The sequence below is a fragment of the Pseudophryne corroboree genome, chromosome 7 (assembly GCF_028390025.1).
Source record: "Pseudophryne corroboree isolate aPseCor3 chromosome 7, aPseCor3.hap2, whole genome shotgun sequence".
Lineage (NCBI taxonomy): Eukaryota > Metazoa > Chordata > Amphibia > Anura > Myobatrachidae > Pseudophryne > Pseudophryne corroboree.
The window spans coordinates 284509770-284531597 of NC_086450.1; the positions used below are offsets into that span (position 1 = coordinate 284509770).

Sequence of the window (21828 nt, forward strand, 5' to 3'; positions counted from 1 at the left end):
GACTCTCCCCTGCTTATGCCACAGTGAAAGAGGGTTTTAAAGAAGAGGGGGGGGCACATAATTAGGCGCATATATACATATATACACAGCGCTACTGGGTAAACATATTTTTCTCTATCGTCCTAAGTGGATGCTGGGGTTCCTGAAAGGACCATGGGGAATAGCGGCTCCGCAGGAGACAGGGCACAAAAAAGTAAAGCTTTACTAGGTCAGGTGGTGTGCACTGGCTCCTCCCCCTATGACCCTCCTCCAGACTCCAGTTAGATTTTGTGCCCGAACGAGAAGGGTGCAATCTAGGTGGCTCTCCTAAAGAGCTGCTTAGAGAAAGTTTAGTTTAGGTTTTTTTCTTTACAGTGAGTCCTGCTGGCAACAGGATCACTGCAACGTGGGACTTAGGGGGAAAGTAGTAAACTCACCTGCATGCAGAGTGGATTTGCTGCTTGGCTACTGGACACCATTAGCTCCAGAGGGATCGAACACAGGCCCAGCCGTGGAGTCCGGTCCCGGAGCCGCGCCGCCGACCCCCTTGCAGATGCTGAAGCGTGAAGAGGTCCGGAAACCGGCGGCTGAAGACTCCTCAGTCTTCATAAGGTAGCGCACAGCACTGCAGCTGTGCGCCATTTTCCTCTCAGCACACTTCACTGGGCAGTCACTGAGGGTGCAGAGCGCTGGGGGGGGGCGCTCTGAGAGGCAAATATAAACCTTATACAAGGCTAAAAATACCTCACATATAGCCCATAGGGGCTATATGGAGATATTTAACCCCTGCCTGACTGGAAAAATAGCGGGAGAAGAACCCGCCGAAAAAGGGGCGGGGCCTATCTCCTCAGCACACGGCGCCATTTTCTGTCACAGCTCCGCTGGTCAGAACGGCTCCCAGGTCTCTCCCCTGCACTGCACTACAGAAACAGGGTAAAACAGAGAGGGGGGGCACATTAATGGCTATATATATATATATTAAAGCAGCTATAAGGGAGCACTTAATATAAGGATATCCCTTGTTTATATAGCGCTTTGTGGTGTGTGCTGGCAGACTCTCCCTCTGTCTCCCCAAAAGGGCTAGTGGGTCCTGTCTTCATTAGAGCATTCCCTGTGAGTTTGCGGTGTGTGTCGGTACGTGGTGTCGACATGTATGAGGACGATATTGGTGTGGAGGCGGAGCAATTGCCAAATATGCAGATGTCACCCCCCAGGGGGTCGACACCAGAATGGATGCCTTTATTTGTGGAATTACGTGATGGTTTATCTTCCCTTAAACAGTCAGTTGAGGACATGAGGCGGCCGGACAATCAATTAATGCCTGTCCAGGCGCCTCAAACACCGTCAGGGGCTGTAAAACGCCCTTTGCCTCAGTCGGTCGACACAGACCCAGACACGGGCACTGATTCCAGTGACGACGGTAGAAATTCAAACGTATTTTCCAGTAGGGCCACACGTTATATGATTTTGGCAATGAAGGAGACGTTACATTTAGCTGATACTACAGATACCGTAAAACAGGGTATTATGTATGGTGTGAAAAAACTACAAACAGTTTTTCCTGAATCAGAAGAATTAAATGACGTGTGTGATGAAGCGTGGGTTGCTCCTGATAAAAAGTTGATAATTTCAAAAAAGTTATTGGCATTATACCCTTTCCCGCCAGAGGTTAGGGCGCGCTGGGAAACACCCCCTAAGGTGGACAAGGCGCTCACACGCTTATCCAAACAAGTGGCGTTACCCTCTCCTGAGACGGCCGCACTTAAGGATCCATCAGATAGAAAGATGGAAGTTATTCAAAAGAATATATACACACATGCAGGTGTTATACTACGACCAGCTATAGCAACTGCCTGGATGTGCAGTGCTGGAGTAGTTTGGTCAGAATCCCTGATTGAAAATATTGATACCCTAGATAGGGACAATGTTTTACTGTCGTTAGAACAAATAAAGGATGCATTTATCTATATGCGTGATGCACAGAGGGATATTTGCACACTGGCATCTCGGGTGAGTGCTATGTCCATTTCAGCCAGAAGAGCCTTATGGACACGACAGTGGACAGGCGATGCGGATTCAAAACGTCACATGGAGGTTTTGCCGTATAAAGGGGAGGAGTTATTTGGAGTTGGTCTATCAGACTTGGTGGCCACGGCTACTGCCGGGAAATCCACTTTTTTACCTCAAGTCACTCCCCAACAGAGAAAGGCACCGACCTTTCAACCGCAGCCTTTTCGCTCCTACAAAAATAAGAGAGCAAAGGGCTTGTCGTACCTGCCACGAGGCAGAGGAAGAGGGAAGAGACACCAACAGGCAGCTCCTTCCCAGTTTCAGAAGCCCTCCCCGGCTCCTGCAAAAACCTCAGCATGACGCTGGGGCCTCTCAAGCGGACTCGGGGACAGTGGGGGGCCGTCTCAAAAATTACAGCGCGCAGTGGGCTCACTCGCAGGTAGACCCCTGGATCCTGCAGATAATATCTCAGGGGTACAGGTTGGAATTAGAGACGGATCCTCCTCATCGTTTCCTGAAGTCTGCCTTACCAACCGTCTCTTCCGAAAGGGAGAGGGTGTTGGAAGCCATTCACAAGCTGTACGCTCAGCAGGTGATAGTCAAAGTACCCCTATTACAACAAGGAAAGGGGTATTATTCCACTCTATTTGTGGTACCGAAGCCGGATGGCTCGGTAAGGCCTATTCTAAATCTGAAGTCCTTGAACCTCTACATAAAAAAGTTCAAGTTCAAGATGGAGTCACTCAGAGCAGTGATAGCGAACCTGGAAGAAGGGGACTTTATGGTATCCTTGGACATCAAGGATGCGTATCTACACGTTCCGATTTACCCCGCACACCAGGGGTACCTCAGGTTCATTGTTCAAAACTGTCACTATCAGTTTCAGACGCTGCCGTTCGGATTGTCCACGGCGCCTCGGGTCTTTACCAAGGTAATGGCCGAGATGATGATTCTTCTTCGAAGAAAAGGCGTATTAGTTATCCCATACTTGGACGATCTCCTAATAAGGGCAAGGTCCAGAGAACAGCTGGAGACAGCTTTAGCACTATCTCAAGAGGTGCTAAGATAACACGGGTGGATTCTGAATATTCCAAAATCCCATTTAATCCCGACAACTCGTCTGCTGTTCCTAGGAATGATTCTGGACACGGTTCAGAAAAAGGTTTTCCTTCCAGAGGAAAAAGCCAAGGAGTTATCCGATCTGGTCAGGAACCTCCTAAAACCAGGAAAAGTGTCAGTACATCAATGCACAAGAGTCCTGGGAAAAATGGTGGCTTCTTACGAAGCAATTCCATTCGGCAGATTCCATGCAAGAATATTCCAAAGGGATCTGTTGGACAAATGGTCAGGGTCGCATCTGCAGATGCACCTGCGAATAACCCTGTCACCAAAGACAAGGGTGTCACTTCTGTGGTGGTTGCAGAAGGCTCACCTATTAGAAGGCCGCAGATTCGGCATTCAGGATTGGATCCTGGTGACCACGGACGCCAGCCTGAGAGGCTGGGGAGCAGTCACACAAGGAAGAAACTTCCAGGGAGTATGGACGAGTCTGGAAAAGTCTCTTCACATAAGAACTTCTCCTGCAAGGAAAGCCGGTGTTGATTCAGTCGGACAACATCACGGCGGTCGCCCATGTAAACAGGCAGGGCGGCACAAGAAGCAGGAGTGCAATGGCAGAAGCTGCCAAGATTCTTCGCTGGGCGGAGAATCACGTGATAGCACTGTCAGCAGTGTTCATCCCGGGCGTGGACAACTGGGAAGCAGACTTCCTCAGCAGACACGATCTTCATCCGGGAGAGTGGGGTCTACATCCAGAAGTCTTCAACATGTTAATAGACCGTTGGGAAAGACCAATTGTAGACATGATGGCGTCTCGCCTCAACAAAAAACTGGACAAATATTGCGCCAGGTCAAGAGATCCACAGGCAATAGCTGTGGACGCACTGGTAACTCCTTGGGTGTACCAGTCAGTGTATGTGTTTCCTCCTCTGCCGCTCATACCAAAGGTATTGAAGATCATACGGCAAAGAAGAGTAAGAACAATACTAGTGGTTCCGGATTGGCCGAGAAGGACTTGGTATCCGGAACTTCAAGAGATGCTCACGGACGAACCGTGGCCTCTACCTCTGAGAAGGGACCTGCTACAGCAGGGTCCCTGTCTTTTTCAAGACTTACCGCGGCTGCGTTTGACGGCATGGCGGTTGAACGCCAGATCCTAAAAGGGAAAGGCATTCCAGAAGAAGTCATTCCTACCTTGATTAAGGCACGGAAGGAAGTCACCGTGAAACATTATCACCGCATTTGGCGAAAATATGTAGCGTGGTGCGAGGATCGGAGGGTTCCGACGGAGGAATTCCAACTGGGTCGTTTCCTACATTTCCTGCAATCAGGATTATCTATGGGTCTCAAATTGGGATCCATTAAGGTTCAAATTTCGGCCCTGTCAATATTCTTCCAAAAAGAATTGGCCTCTGTCCCTGAGGTCCAGACTTTTGTCAAGGGAGTACTGCATATACAGCCTCCTGTGGTGCCTCCGGTGGCACCGTGGGATCTAAATGTAGTTTTAGATTTCCTCAAATCCCATTGGTTTGAACCATTGAAAAAGGTGGATTTGAAATATCTCACATTGAAAGTGACTATGTTACTAGCCCTGGCCTCTGCCAGGAGAGTATCTGAATTGGCGGCTTTATCTTATAAAAGTCCTTATCTAATCTTCCATTCGGATAGGGCAGAACTGCGGACTCGTCCGCATTTTCTCCCTAAAGTGGTATCAGCATTTCATCTGAACCAACCTATTGTGGTGCCTGCGGCCACTAGCGACTTGGAGGACTCCAAGTTGTTGGACGTTGTCAGAGCCTTAAAAATATACATTGCAAGGACGGCTGGAGTCAGAAAATCTGACTCGCTGTTTATATTGTATGCACCCAACAAGTTGGGCGCACCTGCTTCTAAGCAGTCGATTGCTCGTTGGATTTGTAACACAATTCAACTTGCACATTCTGTGGCAGGCCTGCCACAGCCTAAAACTGTAAAAGCCCACTCCACAAGGAAGGTGGGCTCATCTTGGGCGGCTGCCCGAGGGGTCTCGGCATTACAACTCTGCCGAGCAGCTACGTGGTCGGGGGAGAACACGTTTGTAAAATTTTACAAATTTGATACCCTGGCAAAGGAGGACCTGGAGTTCTCTCATTCGGTGCTGCAGAGTCATCCGCACTCTCCCGCCCGTTTGGGAGCTTTGGTATAATCCCCATGGTCCTTTCAGGAACCCCAGCATCCACTTAGGACGATAGAGAAAATAAGAATTTACTTACCGATAATTCTATTTCTCGGAGTCCGTAGTGGATGCTGGGCGCCCATCCCAAGTGCGGATTATCTGCAATACTTGTACATAGTTATTGTTAACTAATTCGGGTTATTGTTAAGGAGCCATCTTTAAGAGGCCCTTTCTGTTGTCATACTGTTAACTGGGTTTAGATCACAAGTTGTACGGTGTGATTGGTGTGGCTGGTATGAGTCTTACCCGGGATTCAAAATGCCTCCCTTATTGTGTATGCTCGTCCGGGCACAGTACCTAACTGGAGTCTGGAGGAGGGTCATAGGGGGAGGAGCCAGTGCACACCACCTGACCTAGTAAAGCTTTACTTTTTTGTGCCCTGTCTCCTGCGGAGCCGCTATTCCCCATGGTCCTTTCAGGAACCCCAGCATCCACTACGGACTCCGAGAAATAGAATTATCGGTAAGTAAATTCTTATTATTGTGTTTTTTCCTGGGTCATATAGCGCTGGGGTGTGTGCTGGCTCTCCAAAGGGCCTTGTGGGGGAACTGTCTTCAGATAAGAGGATTCCCTGAGTGTGGTGTCGGTACGCGTGTGTCGACATGTCTGAGGTAAAAGGCTCTCCTAGAGAAGACGGGGAGCAAATGAATGTGGTGTCTCCGTCGACAACGCCGACACCGGACTGGATGGATATGTGGAATGTTTTATGTGCTAATGGAAATTTATTGCACAAAAGATTAGAGCTGAAGCTAGGGTACAGCCAGGGAGTCGACCCATGTCTGTCCCTATGTCGCAGGGACCTTCGGGGTCTCAAAAGCGCCCACTATCCCAAATAATAAATACAGATACCGACACGGATTCTGACTCCAGTGTCGACTACGATGATGCAAAATTACAGCCAAAATTGGCTAAATGTATATGATTATTGCAATAAAAGATGTTTTGCATATCACAGAGGAACCCCCTGTCCCTGACACGAGGGTACACATGTATAAGGGAAAGAAACCTGAGGTAACCTTTCCCCCCTCACATGAGTTGAACGAATTATGTGGAAAAGCTTGGTAATCTCCAGACAAAAAAACTTCAGATTCCCAAAAGGATCTTATGGCGTATCCTTCCCTGCCAACGGACAGGATACGGTGAGAATCCTCCCCTAGCGTGGAAAAAGCATTGACACGCTTATCCAAAAAGGTAGCGCGGCCATCCCAAGATACGGCTACCCTCAGGGATCCTCCTGACCGCAAGCAGGAGATTACCTTGAAGTCCATTTGCACACATTCTGGTACCTTACTCAGACCGGCAATTGTGTCGGCCTGGGTTTGTAGCCCTGTAGCAGCATGGACAGATACCTTATCAGCGAAAATTGGGACCCTAGATAAGGATACCATTTTATTGACCCTAGGGCATATAAAAGATGCGGTCTTATATATGAGAGATGCTCAAAGACGCGATGTCGACTTCTGCTAGACGAGTCCTATGGACCCGGCAATGGACAGGTGATGCCGACTCAAAGAGGCATATGGAGGTTTTACCTTACAGGGGTGAGGAATTATTTGGGGAAGGTCTCTCGGACCTGGTCTCCACAGCTACAGCTGGTAAATCTAAATTTTTTGCCTTAGATTCCCTCACAGCCTAAGAAAGCACCACATTTCCAAATGCAGTCCTTTCGATCACAAGGAAACAAAGTACGAGGTGCGTCCTTTCTTGCCAGAGGTAAGGGCAGAGGAAAAAAGCTGCACAACACGGCTAGTTCCCAGGAACCAGAAGTCCTCCCCGGCCTCTGCAAAATCCACCGCATGACGCTAAAGGAGTCCGCCTCAGTGGGGGCACGTCTTCGAATTTTCAGCCACATCTGGGTTCACTCGCAGGTGAATCCCTGGGCAATAGAAATTGCTTCTCAGGGTTACAAGCTGGAATTCAAAGAGGTGCCTCCTCGCCGGTTTTTCTAATCGGCCCTGCCAGCTTCTCCCCAGGAAGGGGAGATAGTGTTAAATGCAATTCACTAATTGTATCTAAACAGGTGGTGGTCAAGGTTCCCCTGCTTTAACAAGGAAGGGGGGATATTACTCAACCCTGTTTGTAGTCCCGAAACTGGACGGTTCGGTCAGACCCATATTAAATTTAAAAATCCCTGAACCTATAATTGAAAAGGTTCAAGTTCAAGATGGAATCGCTAAGAGCGGTTATCGCCAGCCTGGAAGGGGGGATTTTATGGTATCTCTGGACATAAAGGATGCATACCTTCATGTTCCCATTTATCCACCTCATCAGGCGTACCTGAAATTTGCGGTACAGGATTGTCATTACCAATTTCAGACGTTGCCGTTTGGGCTTTCCACGGCCCCGAGGATTTTCACCAGGGTAATGGCGGAAATGATGGTGCTCCTGCGCAAGCAAGGTGTCACAATTATCCCGTACTTAGACGATCTTCTCATAAAAGTGAGATCAAGAGAGCAGCTACTGAACAGCGTATCACTTTCACTGAAGGTGTTACAGAAACACGGCTGGATTCTCAATATCCCGAAGTCGCAGTTGGTTCCGACGACTCGTCTGACTTTCTTGGGCATGATTCTGGATACAGACCAGAAAAGAGTTTATCTTCCGATAGAAAAAGCTCAGTAACTCATGACTCTAGTCAGGAACCTATTGAAACCAAAACAGGTGTCAGTGCATCACTGCACTCGAGTCCTCGGAAAGATGGTGGCATCATACGAGACCATTCCCTTCGGCAGACTCAATGCGAGGACTTTCCAGTGGGACCTGCTGGACAAGTGGTCTGGGTCACATCTACAGATTCATCAGTTGATCTCCCTGTTCCCCGGGGCCAGGGTATCTCTCCTGTGGTGGCTGCAGGGTGCTCACCTTCTAGAAGGCTGCAGGTTCGACATTCAGGACTGGATCCTGGTGACCACGGACGCGAGCCTCAGAGGTTGGGGAGCAGTCACACAGGGAAGAAACTTCCAAGGTCTTTGGTCAAGTCAAGCGACTTGTCTTCACATCAACATTCTGGAACTGAGCGTCCTACGTCAAGCGGAGACATTACTGCGCGACCAACCAATTCTGATCCAGTCAAACAACATCACCGCAGTGGCTCATGTAAACCGCCAAGACGGCACATGGAGCAGAGTGGCAATGGCGGAAGCCACCAGAATTCTTCGCTGGGCGGAAATTCATGTAAGCGCACTGTCAGCACTGTTCATTCCAGGAGTGGAGAACTGGGAAGCAGACTTCCTCAGCAGACACGACCTGCATCCAGGAGAGTGGGGACTTCATCCGGAAGTCTTCGCACAGATTGCAAGTCAGTGGGGATTACCCCAGATAGATATGAGGGCGTCCCGCCTCAACAAAAAGCTACAGAGGTATTGCACCAGATCAAAAGATCCTCAGGCGGTAGCTGTAGACGCCCTAGGGACACCGTGGGTGTTCCAGTCGGTCTATGTATTTCCTCCTCTTCCTCTCATACCCAAGGTGTTGAAAATAATAAGAAAGAGAGGAGTGAGAACAATTCTCATTGTTCCAGATTGGCCACGAAGGACCTGGTATCCGGATCTGCAGGAAATGCTCACAGAAGATCCGTGGCCTCTTCCTCTAGGACAGGACCTGTTGCAACAGGGGCCCTGTCTGTTCCAAGACTTGCCGCGGCTGCGTTTGACGGCATGGCGGTTGAAGGCCGGATCCTAGCGGAGAAGGCATTTCGGATGAGGTCATTCCTACGCTGATAAAGGCTAGGAAGGACGTGACTTCTAAACATTATCACCGTATATGGCGAAAATGTTTCTTGGGAGGCCAGGAATGCTCCTACGGAAGAATTCCATCTGGGCCGTTTCCTTCACTTCCTACAAACTGGAGTGAATTTGGGCCTAAAATTAGGCTCCATTAACGTTCAGATTTCGGCCTTATCCATTTTTCTTTCAAAAAGTATTGGCTTCTCTCCAAGAAGTACAGGCTTTTGTGAAGGGAGTGCTGCATATTTAGCCTCCTTTTGTACCTCAGGTGGCGCCTTGGGACCTTAACGTGGTGTTGAGTTTCCTTAAGTCGCATTGGTTTGAACCACTTAAAACTTGAAAGGTGGTCATGTTATTAGCCTTGGCTTCGGCTAGGCGAGTGTCGGAATTGGCGCTTTGTCTCATAAAAGCCCCTATCTGGTTTTTCCATATGGATAGAGCGAAATTGCGGACTCGTCCTCAATTCTTGCCTAAGGTGGGGACATCTTTTCATATGAACCAACCTATTGTGGTGCCTGTGGCTACACGTGACTTGGAGGATTCCGAGTCCCTTGATGTGGTCAAGGCTTTGAAAATTTACGTGGCCAGAACGGCTAGAGTCAGAAAAACAGAAGCACTGTTTGTCCTGTATGCAGCCAACAAGGTTGGTGCCCTGCTTCAAAGCAGACTATTGCTCGCTGGATCTGTAACACGATTCAGCAGGCACATTCTACGGCAGGATTGCCGTTACCAAAATCAAGGCCCATTCCACTAGGAAGGTGGGCTCGTCTTGGGCGGCTGCCCGAGGGGTATCGGCACTACAGCTGTGCCGAGCTGCTACTTGGTCGGGTTCAAACATCTTTGCAAAGTTCTATAAGTTTGAGACCCTGGCTGAGGAGGACCTCCTGTTTGCTCAATTGGTGCTGCAGAGTCATCCGCACTCTCCCGCCCGTTTGGGAGCTTTGGTATAATCCCCATGGTCCTTACGGAGTCCCCAGCATCCTCTAGGACGTAAGAAAAAATAAGATTTTAAACCTACCGGTAAATCTTTTTCTCGTAGTCCGTAGAGAATGCTGGGCGCCCGTCCCAAGTGCGGACTAATTCTGCAAGACTTGTATATAGTTTTGCTTACATAAGGGTTATGTTATAGTTTTCATCGGTCTTGGACTGATGCTATGTTGTTTTCATACTGTTAACTGGTTAGTATATCACAAGTTATACGGTGTGATTGGTGTGGCTGGTACGAATTTTGCCCTTGGATTAACAAAAATCCTTTCCTCGTACTGTCCGTCTCCTCTGGGCACAGTTTCTCTAACCGAGGTCTGGAGGTAGGGCATAGAGGGAGGAGCCAGTGCACACCCAGACCTAAAGTCTTTCTTAAAGTGCCCATGTCTCCTGCGGAGCCCGTCTATCCCCCATGGTCCTTACGGAGTCCCCAGCATCCTCTACGGACTACGAGAAAAGATTTACCGGTAGGTTGAAAATCTTATTTTTACAGGCGATCAATCTGGATAGCCTGTAGAAAAAAAAACCAAACAAACTGTCAAACATCGGAAAAAAGTTTGAAAAACCGCCATTTTTCGGACCCGATGTATTTCCGGGGATAATTGGATATCTCCCTCAAACTCTTAAAGTGCCAATGGCTCCTAGTGGACCCGTCTATTTCCCATGGTACTAGTGTGGACCTTAGCATCCTCTACGGACTACGAGAAAAGGATTTACCGGTAGGTAATTAAAATCCTATTTTCAGCCACAGGCCACCAGGGAAACAGGAGATAGAGCAGGAGCTCTGGCAGGAAGCTGCCTACACCATGCTGTGTCATGCCAGCCCCCCCACACTACCATATTTAATGTCTCTCCTTTTTTCATTTCTTACAGTCTTTGGATTAAGTTAGAGTGAATTGAGAATTCCATAATTGGTGATAAGTTTCAATATTTTGCTCTTGTCTTTAGTCATCTATTACGCCTATCAATTTACAAATTGCTACAAACCTATGTTGGACTTTGAATATAAGTTTTGAACATTTCAAACAAAAATATATGGCAGGGGATTACAGAAGGATAAAGTACAGTACATTGAGACGGAATATCATGGGAACATAACTGTACAAGCAAGCATTATACAGTACATAGATATGACTCCAGGATGTAGCACAGCCACCTGTTGTATGGCATAAAGTGGGAATCTCAGGGTAAACTTCCGTTTGAGATCAAATCAAGCAAAGGACTCTGAAGATGCAGGCCTGATTCTGATTTGAAGGTTATTGCACACCTGCAGGGAAGCAGCTGTGCAATATCGTACAACTAAAATGCTAATCCCAGTGATCGCAAAATACGCGCTATAGCGCGTTTTTACGCGCTACAAGCAGACGGGGACTCTTTTTTTTAAAATGAGCGGGTCTCTAACTGACCAGTGCGTCTCTGCCAATACCATTCTTCAGTGCCTCTCTCCCCGTCCAATCGCGCTGCCCGCAGCTTCTCCCCGTCCAATCGCGCTGCCCGCAGCTTCTCCCCGTCCAATCGCGCTGCCCGCAATGTCTCCCCATTCAAGTGCGGCTGAGACGTGACGTCCCTCCTCCCTGTCCGCCAGCGTGCTCGCCGTGCTGCTCCAAACTACAGTAAGAAGCAGCTGCGAGCTAGGGCTGGCTGTGTTATGACACACGCAGTGGCTGCTCACTAACCAGCGCAGCGCGATCATCGAGGAAGTCTGTGTCTCTCTGGCTGCATACGGCTGCACTCCCTGGGGGATTAAGTAAGTTATCAACTAACAGAGGGATCGTATGTGTGTGGGAGGGAGGAGAGTGTTGGTAGCTAATGATGCAAATTTGGAGGATGGGGCAGTGCCCATCATACACTCTGCCCATACCTCCTTAGTGTCCATTATAAACACACCAAATACTCCCACAGTGGCCAACATACACCCCCCACACAGTGACCATCACATGCACACCCACAGTGGCCATTATATACTGCTCTACCTGGCGCAATGTGCATAACGTGCTCTACCTGGCGCAATGTGCATAACGTGCTCTACCTGGCGCAATGTGTATAACGTGCTCTACCTGGCGCAATGTGTATAACGTGCTCTACCTGGCGCAATGTGTATATAACGTGCTCTGCCTGGCGCAATGTGTATAACGTGCTCTACCTGGTGCAATGTGTGTAACGTGCTCTACCTGGCGCAATGTGTATAACGTGCTCTGCCTGGCGCAATGTGTATAACGTGCTCTGCCTGGCGCAATGTGTATAACGTGCTCTACCTGGTGTATTGTGTATAACGTGCTCTACCTGGTGTATTGTGTATAACGTGCTCTACCTGGTGCAATGTGTGTAACGTGCTCTGCCTGGTGCAATGTGTATAACGTGCTCTACCTGGTGCAATGTGTAATGTGCTCTGCCTGGCGCAATGTGTATAACGTGCTCAACCTGGCGCAGTGTGTATAACGTGCTCAACCTGGCGCAGTGTGTATAGGTGGTTCTACCTGGTTCAATGTGTATAAGCGGCGCTACTCTGTGGTGTAATGTGAATTGGTACTATTATGTGGCCAAGCTCCTTCCCCACAAAGCCAGACCCCTAATTATTTTATGCGCGCCTTCGGCGCGCACTGTCCATACTTTGCGATATGGGAGGGGGACCACCAATTTACTTTCTGCCAAAGGGCACCAAAATGTCTAGGTACAGCTCTGGAGCAGTGTTCTGTATGCTACACAGCCCAGCAGCACTGTCACCCCCTTCTCCCCCTTGCAACACTTTTGTAGTGTCCAAATCAAGTTGTGGGGTTTCATATTTGAATCATTAATAAGATTAATAATCTTCATTCCGATGGGACCCAGAATAGGACAGGTAGGACCCCAATTTTTAAAAGTGAGGGGTCCCTGGGACCCACTTTTTTTGTGGCTCAGCGCGATCACTGAATCCTGCAGGAGGTATCTGAAGGAACAAGATGTTTTCTGCCAGCATCTGTGATCAGAGTGCTGCGTCCGAAGACATAGCATCCTGGCCAGTCAACCCTAACCAACACTTACTCAGACTGGTGGTCTGAATTGGTAAACTGGGTCCAGGAAGTCTGCATCCTATGATGCAGACCTTGAGCTTGGCACACCTTCAAAACAGGGGCGACATGTCCAAGTTTTGTAGCACTGTTCTGGTCGCTGGCCCCCAAATGCTGCATGTTAATCATACTGCGGTTACGGGGGAGGGACTTCATGTAATCGTGCAGGACCTGTTCTGTACAAGTGTAGAACTGGTCCTATTTCCTGTGCATGTGCAGTTCTCCCACCATCGGATTTGTATGTAAACCATCAGGCTTGCATGCAAATCCAAATAGGGCCCCTAGTAATTTGTATTGTATTGAATTACAATTTTTTTTTCTTTGGGATGTGGATAGAAAATGTATCTTTAAATGTACAATATGATTCATAGGAATGTTAAATGTTCAGTTTGTAGTTTCATGACAGATACGTAAGTTAAGGTGGGTACACACTAATAGATATATCTGCAGATCAATTGATCTGCAGATATATCAATGGATGGATTGGGCAGTGTGCTGTGCATACACACTGCCCGATCCGTCGGGGACTGACGTCATGAACTGGGCGGGCGTGTACACACGCCCGCCCAGTTCAGCTGTCAATCACCGCCGGCCGCCACAGCATGTTTACGGGCGGTCAGCCGACCGACCCGTACACACACAGCGACGCGCCAATATATCGGTAGATATATTGGCCGTCGGCTGTGCTGCGGGGCTGACGCGATACGTCTGTGAACGACGGAGTTCACAGACGTATCGGCCGTACACACTGGCCAACGGTCCCGCGATATATCGGCCGTTCAGGAGAACGCCCGATATATCGACCAGTGTGTACGGGCCTTTAGCCTTGTTATGTAAAACTTCACTGCTATGCTTTTGGATATTTGTACATTCAGAATTTCTGTCTTGCTTCTGTAGGCATTGATTGGGCTCCAAAAAGTGATCGCATAGTGACCTGTGGAGCTGATCGCAATGCGTATGTGTGGAGCCAGAAGGATGGACTATGGAAGCCCACACTTGTCATCCTGCGTATAAATCGTGCAGCAACCTTTGTCAAGTGGTCTCCTTTGGAGAATAAGTTTGCAGTGGGTAGCGGAGCAAGACTCATATCTGTGTGTTACTTTGAGTCTGAAAATGACTGGTAAGTTTTTCCTTAGTGCCCTTTATTTTTATATTAAGACATAGGGAAAAAAGTTAAGCACTTTTGTTTTGAAGGGCAAGTAGAAAGCATGTTCACTTAGCTAATTAAATCCTGAGTATTGCCCACTGCTTCATACCGGCTGTTCTCATTGAATTAGAGCAGGGAGAAGTGCATGCCAATTGGTTAATTTGGCATACTAAAGGGGGGTACTCACGGGAGAGATGTGTGCTGAGCGATCTTAACACAGACCGCTCAGCACACATCTCTCACCCCGCTCAGCACAGCGCGATGTGCTGAGCGAGGGGGAAAGCCGACGGGGTGCCGCTCACTTCACACAACGGTGAAGTGAGCGACCCGCTAGATTGAGCCTGCATGCAGGCTCAATCTAGCACCGGCGATAGCCCCGCGCATCGCTATCGCTGGGGGGCATATATACGGCAGATCCGTGCTTAAAATCTAAGCAATCTAGCAAGATTGCTTAGATTTTAAGCACGGATCTCTCCGTGTGTACCCCCCTTAACTGTGGCATTTTCTAATTAAAGAATCCTTTCCAGTTCTTTGTATTTTGTTACCAAACTTTAAATAACTGTCTTGCCAGACTTTCAACTCAAACAGTCATACCTATCTGTCAATTCTAGGTGGGTGAGCAAACACATCAAGAAGCCGATTCGTTCCACTGTACTTAGTCTGGACTGGCACCCCAATAATGTTCTGCTAGCAGCAGGGTCCTGTGACTTTAAAACCAGGTATAGTATACATTTAACAGTCCGTTCGTTGTTGTTTTTTAATCCATATTTGGGAAAACTTTGATGTTTAGCAAATCTGCTTTGATTTTTGATGCTGGTGCACTTAGTCAAGAACATGATTAACCAGGTTCCAAAGCATTTCACTGCTGGAGAGCCCATTTGAAAGAAATAAGTTTGCTATATGTTACTTGTACTATAACAGTCAAAACCGAATAGATATATATTTTTTCTTTTCATATTGCATTGTGAATCTACATTTCCACACAGCAGCTTAGAGGGATGCATAGCAGATCACTGTAATATTGTACATACTCGTCCCCTAATGCACACTATTTCAAACAGGCGTTTCGAGTACATAAGGAGAATACCTGAATGTGATTTAGGCATAAAATTCATCCAACATGCTCTTATTTACTTCTTGACATTGATTTCTCTAACGTCCTAGTGGATGCTGGGGACTCCGAAAGGACCATGGGGAATAGCGGCTCCGCAGGAGACTGGGCACAAAAGTAAAAAGCTTTAGGACTACCTGGTGTGCACTGGCTCCTCCCCCTATGACCCTCCTCCAAGCCTCAGTTAGATTTTTGTGCCCGAACGAGACGGATGCAAGCTAAGGGGCTCTCCTGAGCTGCTTAGTGTAAAAGTTTAAAGTAGGTTTTTTATTTTCAGTGAGACCTGCTGGCAACAGGCTCACTGCACCGAGGGACTAAGGGGAGAAGAAGCGAACTCACCTGCGTGCAGAGTGGATTGGGCTTCTTAGGCTACTGGACATTAGCTCCAGAGGGACGATCACAGGCCCAGCCATGGATGGGTCCCAGAGCCGCGCCGCCGGCCCCCTTACAGAGCCAGAAGACTGAAGAGGTCCGGAAAATCGGCGGCAGAAGACGTCCTGTCTTCAATAAGGTAGCGCACAGCACCGCAGCTGTGCGCCATTGCTCTCAGCACACTTCACACTCCAATCACTGAGGGTTCAGAGCGCTGGGGGGGGGGGGGCACCCTGAGACGCAATAAAAACACGTTTTTTGGCAAAAAATACATCACATATAGCTCCTGGGCTATATGGATGCATTTAACCCCTGCCAATTTTTCCATAAAAAAGCGGGAGAAAGGCCGCCGAGAAGGGGGCGGAGCCTATCTCCTCAGCACACTGGCGCCATTTTTTCCTCACAGCTCCGTTGGAGGAAGGCTCCCTGACTCTCCCCTGCAGTCTTGCACTACAGAAACAGGGTAAAACAAGAGAGGGGGGGCACTAAATTGGCATATAAATATATACAGCAGCTATATTAGGGAAAAACACTTATATAAGGTTATCCCTGTATATATGTAGCGCTCTGGTGTGTGCTGGCAAACTCTCCCTCTGTCTCCCCAAAGGGCTAGTGGGGTCCTGTCCTCTATCAGAGCATTCCCTGTGTGTGTGCTGTGTGTCGGTACGTTGTGTCGACATGTATGAGGAGGAAAATGGTGTGGAGGCGGAGCAATTGCCTGTGTTAGTGATGTCACCCCCTAGGGAGTCGACACCTGACTGGATGGTCTTATGGAAAGAATTACGTGATAGTGTCAGCACTTTACAAAAGACTGTTGACGACATGAGACAGCCGGCAAATCAGTTAATACCTGTACAGGCGTCTCAAACACCGTCAGGGGCTCTAAAGCGCCCGTTACCTCAGGTCGATACAGACACAGACACGGACACTGACTCCAGTGTCGACGGTGAGGAAACAAACGTATTTTCCAGTAGGGCCACACGTTACATGATCACGGCAATGAAGGAGGTTTTGAACATTTCTGATACTACAAGTACCACAAAAAAGGGTATTATGTGGGGTGTGAAAAAACTACCCGTAGTTTTCCCCGAATCAGATGAATTAAATGAGGTGTGTGATGAAGCGTGGGTTTCCCCCGATAAAAAACTGCTAATTTCTAAAAAGTTATTGGCATTATACCCTTTCCCGCCAGAGGTTAGGGCACGTTGGGAAACACCCCCTAGGGTAGATAAGGCGCTCACACGCTTAACAAAACAAGTGGCGTTACCGTCTCCTGATACGGCCGCCCTCAAGGAACCAGCTGATAGGAAGCTGGAAAATATCCTTAAAAGTATATACACACATACTGGTATTATACTGCGACCAGCAATCGCCTCAGCCTGGATGTGCAGTGCTGGGGTGGCTTGGTCGGATTCCCTGACTGAAAATATTGATACCCTGGACAGGGACAATATATTATTGACTATAGAGCATTTAAAGGATGCATTTCTATGCGAGATGCACAGAGGGATATTTGCACTCTGGCATCAAGAGTAAGTGCGATGTCCATTTCTGCCAGAAGAGGATTATGGACGCGACAGTGGTCAGGGGATGCGGATTCCAAACGGCATATGGAAGTATTGCCGTATAAAGGGGAGGAGTTATTTGGGATCGGTCTATCGGACCTGGTGGCCACGGCAACGGCTGGGAAATCCACCTTTTTACCCCAAGTCACCTCGCAGCAGAAAAAGATACCGTCTTTTCAGGCTCAGTCCTTTCGTCCCCATAAGGGCAAGCGGGCAAAAGGCCACTCATATCTGCCCCGGGGCAGAGGAAGGGGAAAAAGACTGCAGCAGACAGCCTCTTCCCACGAACAGAAGCCCTCCCCCGCTTCTGCCAAGTCCTCAGCATGACGCTGGGGCCTTACAAGCGGACTCAGGCACGGTGGGGGCCCGTCTCAAGAATTTCAGCGCGCAGTGGGCTCACTCGCAAGTGGACCCCTGGATCCTGCAGGTAGTATCTCAGGGGTACAAATTGGAATTCGAGACGTCTCCCCCTCGCCGGTTCCTGAAGTCTGCTTTACCAACGTCTCCCTCCGACAGGGAGGCGGTATTGGAAGCCATTCACAAGCTGTATTCCCAGCAGGTGATAATCAAGGTACCCCTCCTACAACAGGGAAAGGGGTATTATTCCACGCTGTTTGTGGTACCGAAGCCGGACGGCTCGGTGAGACCCATTTTAAATCTGAAATCCTTGAACACTTACATAAAAAGGTTCAAGTTCAAGATGGAGTCACTCAGAGCAGTGATAGCGAACCTGGAAGAAGGGGACTATATGGTGTCGCTGGACATCAAGGATGCTTACCTCCATGTCCCAATTTGCCCTTCTCACCAAGGGTACCTCAGGTTTGTGGTACAGGACTGTCACTATCAGTTTCAGACGCTGCCGTTTGGATTGTCCACGGCACCCCGGGTCTTTACCAAGGTAATGGCCGAAATGATGATTCTTCTTCGAAGAAAAGGCGTCTTAATTATCCCTTACTTGGACGATCTCCTGATAAGGGCAAGGTCCAGAGAACAGTTAGAGGTCGGAGTAGCACTATCTCAAGTAGTACTACGACAGCACGGATGGATTCTAAATATTCCAAAATCGCAGCGGATTCCGACGACACGTCTGCTGTTCCTAGGGATGATTCTGGACACAGTACAGAAAAAGGTGTTTCTCCCGAAAGAGAGAGCCAGGGAGTTAGCCGACCTAGTCAGGAACCTCCTAAGACCAGGCCAAGTGTCAGTACATCAATGCACAAGGGTCCTGGGAAAGATGGTGGCTTCTTACGAAGCGATTCCATTCGGCAGATTCCACGCAAGAACTTTTCAGTGGGATCTGCTGGACAAATGGTCCGGATCGCATCTTCAAATGCATCAGCGGATAACCCTGTCTCCAAGGACAAGGGTGTCTCTCCTGTGGTGGTTACAGAGTGCTCATCTCCTAGAGGGCCGCAGATTCGGCATTCAGGATTGGGTCCTGGTGACCACGGATGCCAGCCTGAGAGGCTGGGGAGCAGTCACACAGGGAAGAAATTTCCAGGGCTTGTGGTCAAGCATGGAAACGTCACTTCACATAAATATCCTGGAACTAAGGGCCATTTACAATGCCCTAAGTCAGGCAAGACCTCTGCTTCAGGGTCAGCCGGTGTTGATCCAGTCGGACAACATCACGGCAGTCGCCCACGTAAACAGACAGGGCGGCACAAGAAGCAGGAGGGCAATGATGGAAGTGGCAAGGATTCTTCGCTGGGCGGAAAATCATGTGATAGCACTGTCGCAGTGTTCATTCCGGGAGTGGACAACTGGGAAGCAGACTTCCTCAGCAGACACGATCTTCACCCGGGGGAGTGGGGACTTCACCCAGAAGTCTTCCACATGATTGTGAACCGTTGGGAAAAACCAAAGGTGGACATGATGGCGTCCCGCCTCAACAAAAAACTGGACAGATATTGCGCCAGGTCAAGGGACCCTCAGGCAATAGCTGTGGACGCTCTGGTAACACCGTGGGTGTACCAGTCAGTGTATGTGTTCCCGCCTCTTCCTCTCATACCAAAAGTACTGAGAATCATAAGAAGGAGAGGAGTAAAGACTATACTCGTGGCTCCGGATTGGCCAAGAAGGACTTGGTACCTGGAAATTCAAGAGATGCTCACGGAAGACCCGTGGCCTCTACCTCTAAGAAAGGACCTGCTCCAGCAGGGACCATGTCTGTTCCAAGACTTACCGCGGCTGCGTTTGACGGCATGGCGGTTGAACGCCGGATCCTGAAGGATAAAGGCATTCCGGATGAAGTCATCCCTACCCTGATCAAAGCCAGGAAGGATGTAACCGTACAACATTATCACCGTATTTGGCGTAAAGATGTTGCGTGGTGCGAGGCCAGGTAGGCCCCTACAGAGGAATTTCAACTGGGTCGATTCCTGCATTTCCTGCAAACAGGACTGTCTATGGGCCTCAAATTAGGGTCCATTAAGGTTCAAATTTCGGCCCTGTCAATATTCTTCCAAAAAGAACTAGCTTCTGTTCCTGAAGTTCAGACGTTTGTCAAGGGAGTACTGCATATACAGCCTCCTTTTGTGCCTCCAGTGGCACCTTGGGATCTCAATGTAGTTTTGGGATTCCTAAAATCACATTGGTTTGAACCACTCACCACTGTGGACTTAAAATATCTCACATGGAAAGTGGTAATGCTGTTAGCCCTGGCTTCAGCCAGGCGTGTCTCAGAATTGGCGGCTTTATCCTATAAAAGCCCTTACCTAATTTTTCATACGGACAGGGCAGAATTGAGGACTCGTCCTCAATTTCTTCCTAAGGTGGTTTCAGCATTTCACTTAAACCAGCCTATTGTGGTGCCTGCGGCTACTAGGGACTTGGAGGATTCCAAGTTGCTGGACGTAGTCAGGGCCCTGAAAATATATGTTTCCAGGACAGCTGGAGTCAGAAAATCTGACTGGCTGTTTATCCTGTATGCACCCAACAAGCTGGGTGCTCCTGCTTCTAAGCAGACGATTGCTCGTTGGATTTGTAGTACAATTCAGCTTGCACATTCTGTGGCAGGCCTGCCACAGCCAAAATCTGTAAAAGCCCATTCCACACGGAAAGTGGGCTCATCTTGGGCGGCTGCCCGAGGGGTCTCGGCTTTACAACTTTGCCGAGCAGCTACTTGGTCAGGGGCAAACACGTTTGCTAAATTCTACAAATTTGATACCCTGGCTGAGGAGGACCTGGAGTTCTCTCATTTGGTGCTGCAGAGTCATCCGCACTCTCCCGCCCGTTTGGGAGCTTTGGTATAATCCCCATGGTCCTTTCGGAGTCCCCAGCATCCACTAGGACGTTAGAGAAAATAAGAATTTACTTACCGATAATTCTATTTCTCATAGTCCGTAGTGGATGCTGGGCGCCCATCCCAAGTGCGGATTGTCTGCATTACTTGTACATAGTTATTGTTACAAAAATCGGGTTATTGTTGTTGTGAGCCATCTTTTCAGAGGCTCCTTCTGTTATCATGCTGTTAACTGGGTTCAGATCACAAGTTGTACGGTGTGATTGGTGTGGCTGGTATGAGTCTTACCCGGGATTCAAAATCCTTCCTTATTGTGTACGCTCGTCCGGGCACAGTATCCTAACTGAGGCTTGGAGGAGGGTCATAGGGGGAGGAGCCAGTGCACACCAGGTAGTCCTAAAGCTTTTTACTTTTGTGCCCAGTCTCCTGCGGAGCCGCTATTCCCCATGGTCCTTTCGGAGTCCCCAGCATCCACTACGGACTATGAGAAATAGAATTATCGGTAAGTAAATTCTTATTTTTGGGGCAATTTTACGATATATTGTTTTAAAATATGTGGTTTCTACTTCCAGGGTGTTTTCTGCATACATTAAAGAAGTTGATGAGAAGCCAGCCAGTACGCCTTGGGGTTCCAAGATGCCTTTTGGGCAGCTAATGTCCGAGTTTGGAGGAGCTGGCAGTGGTGGCTGGGTTCATAGTGTCAGCTTTTCTGCTAGTGGAAATCGCTTGGCCTGGGTCAGTCATGACAGCATTGTGTCCGTGGTGGATGCATCAAAAAACATGAGGCAAGTTCCATGTAATGTTGTGTGATTCCAAAATATGTGTTGATATTTAACTTGCTGCAAAGAGACTGTTACTGGTATAAATATAACAGAAAATCATATTTATAGTTAATAATTAAATTGTCTCAAGAAAAGATGTTAATGTCCATGTGCTCTGCCATGAGAACGTATAGGTAATTTCTCTTACATCCTAGGGGATACTGGGAATCCTTTTAGTACCATGGGGTATAGATGGGTCAACTAGGAGACATGGGCACTTTAAGAATTTGATAGTGTGCACTGGCTCCTCCCTCTATGCCCCTCCTACCAGACTCCGTTTAGAAAATGAGCCCGGAGGAGCCTGTCACGTCTCTAAAAGCTCCTGAAGAGTTTCTGCATTTATTTTCTGTGTTTGTTGTTTTTTCAGGCAGGACTGGACGGCACCAGCCTGCCTGCTTCGTAGGACTTAGGGGTGGGGTTAGGACCATTAACCCTAACTCTCTCAGTGTTAATGGTCGTGTTCCCCGCTGACAGGACACTAGTTCTTGAGGGAACTATTCGCAAGCCCGACCACGGCGAGCGTACATTCCCGCAGCACGCCACCACCCC

General features: G+C 48.5%; 1 protein-coding gene across 2 annotated transcripts in view; it reads left to right on the plus strand.

The window, feature by feature from the left end:
- ARPC1A (actin related protein 2/3 complex subunit 1A) overlaps positions 1-21828 on the plus strand; it is a 450685-nt gene that overhangs the window by 352305 nt on the left and 76552 nt on the right. For both annotated transcript variants that reach the window (XM_063934172.1, XM_063934171.1), the window contains exons 4-6: positions 13917-14139; positions 14778-14885; positions 21031-21243. In XM_063934172.1, coding sequence (XP_063790242.1) covers positions 13917-14139; positions 14778-14885; positions 21031-21243 — 544 coding nt within the window. The remainder of the gene's footprint in view (positions 1-13916; positions 14140-14777; positions 14886-21030; positions 21244-21828) is intronic.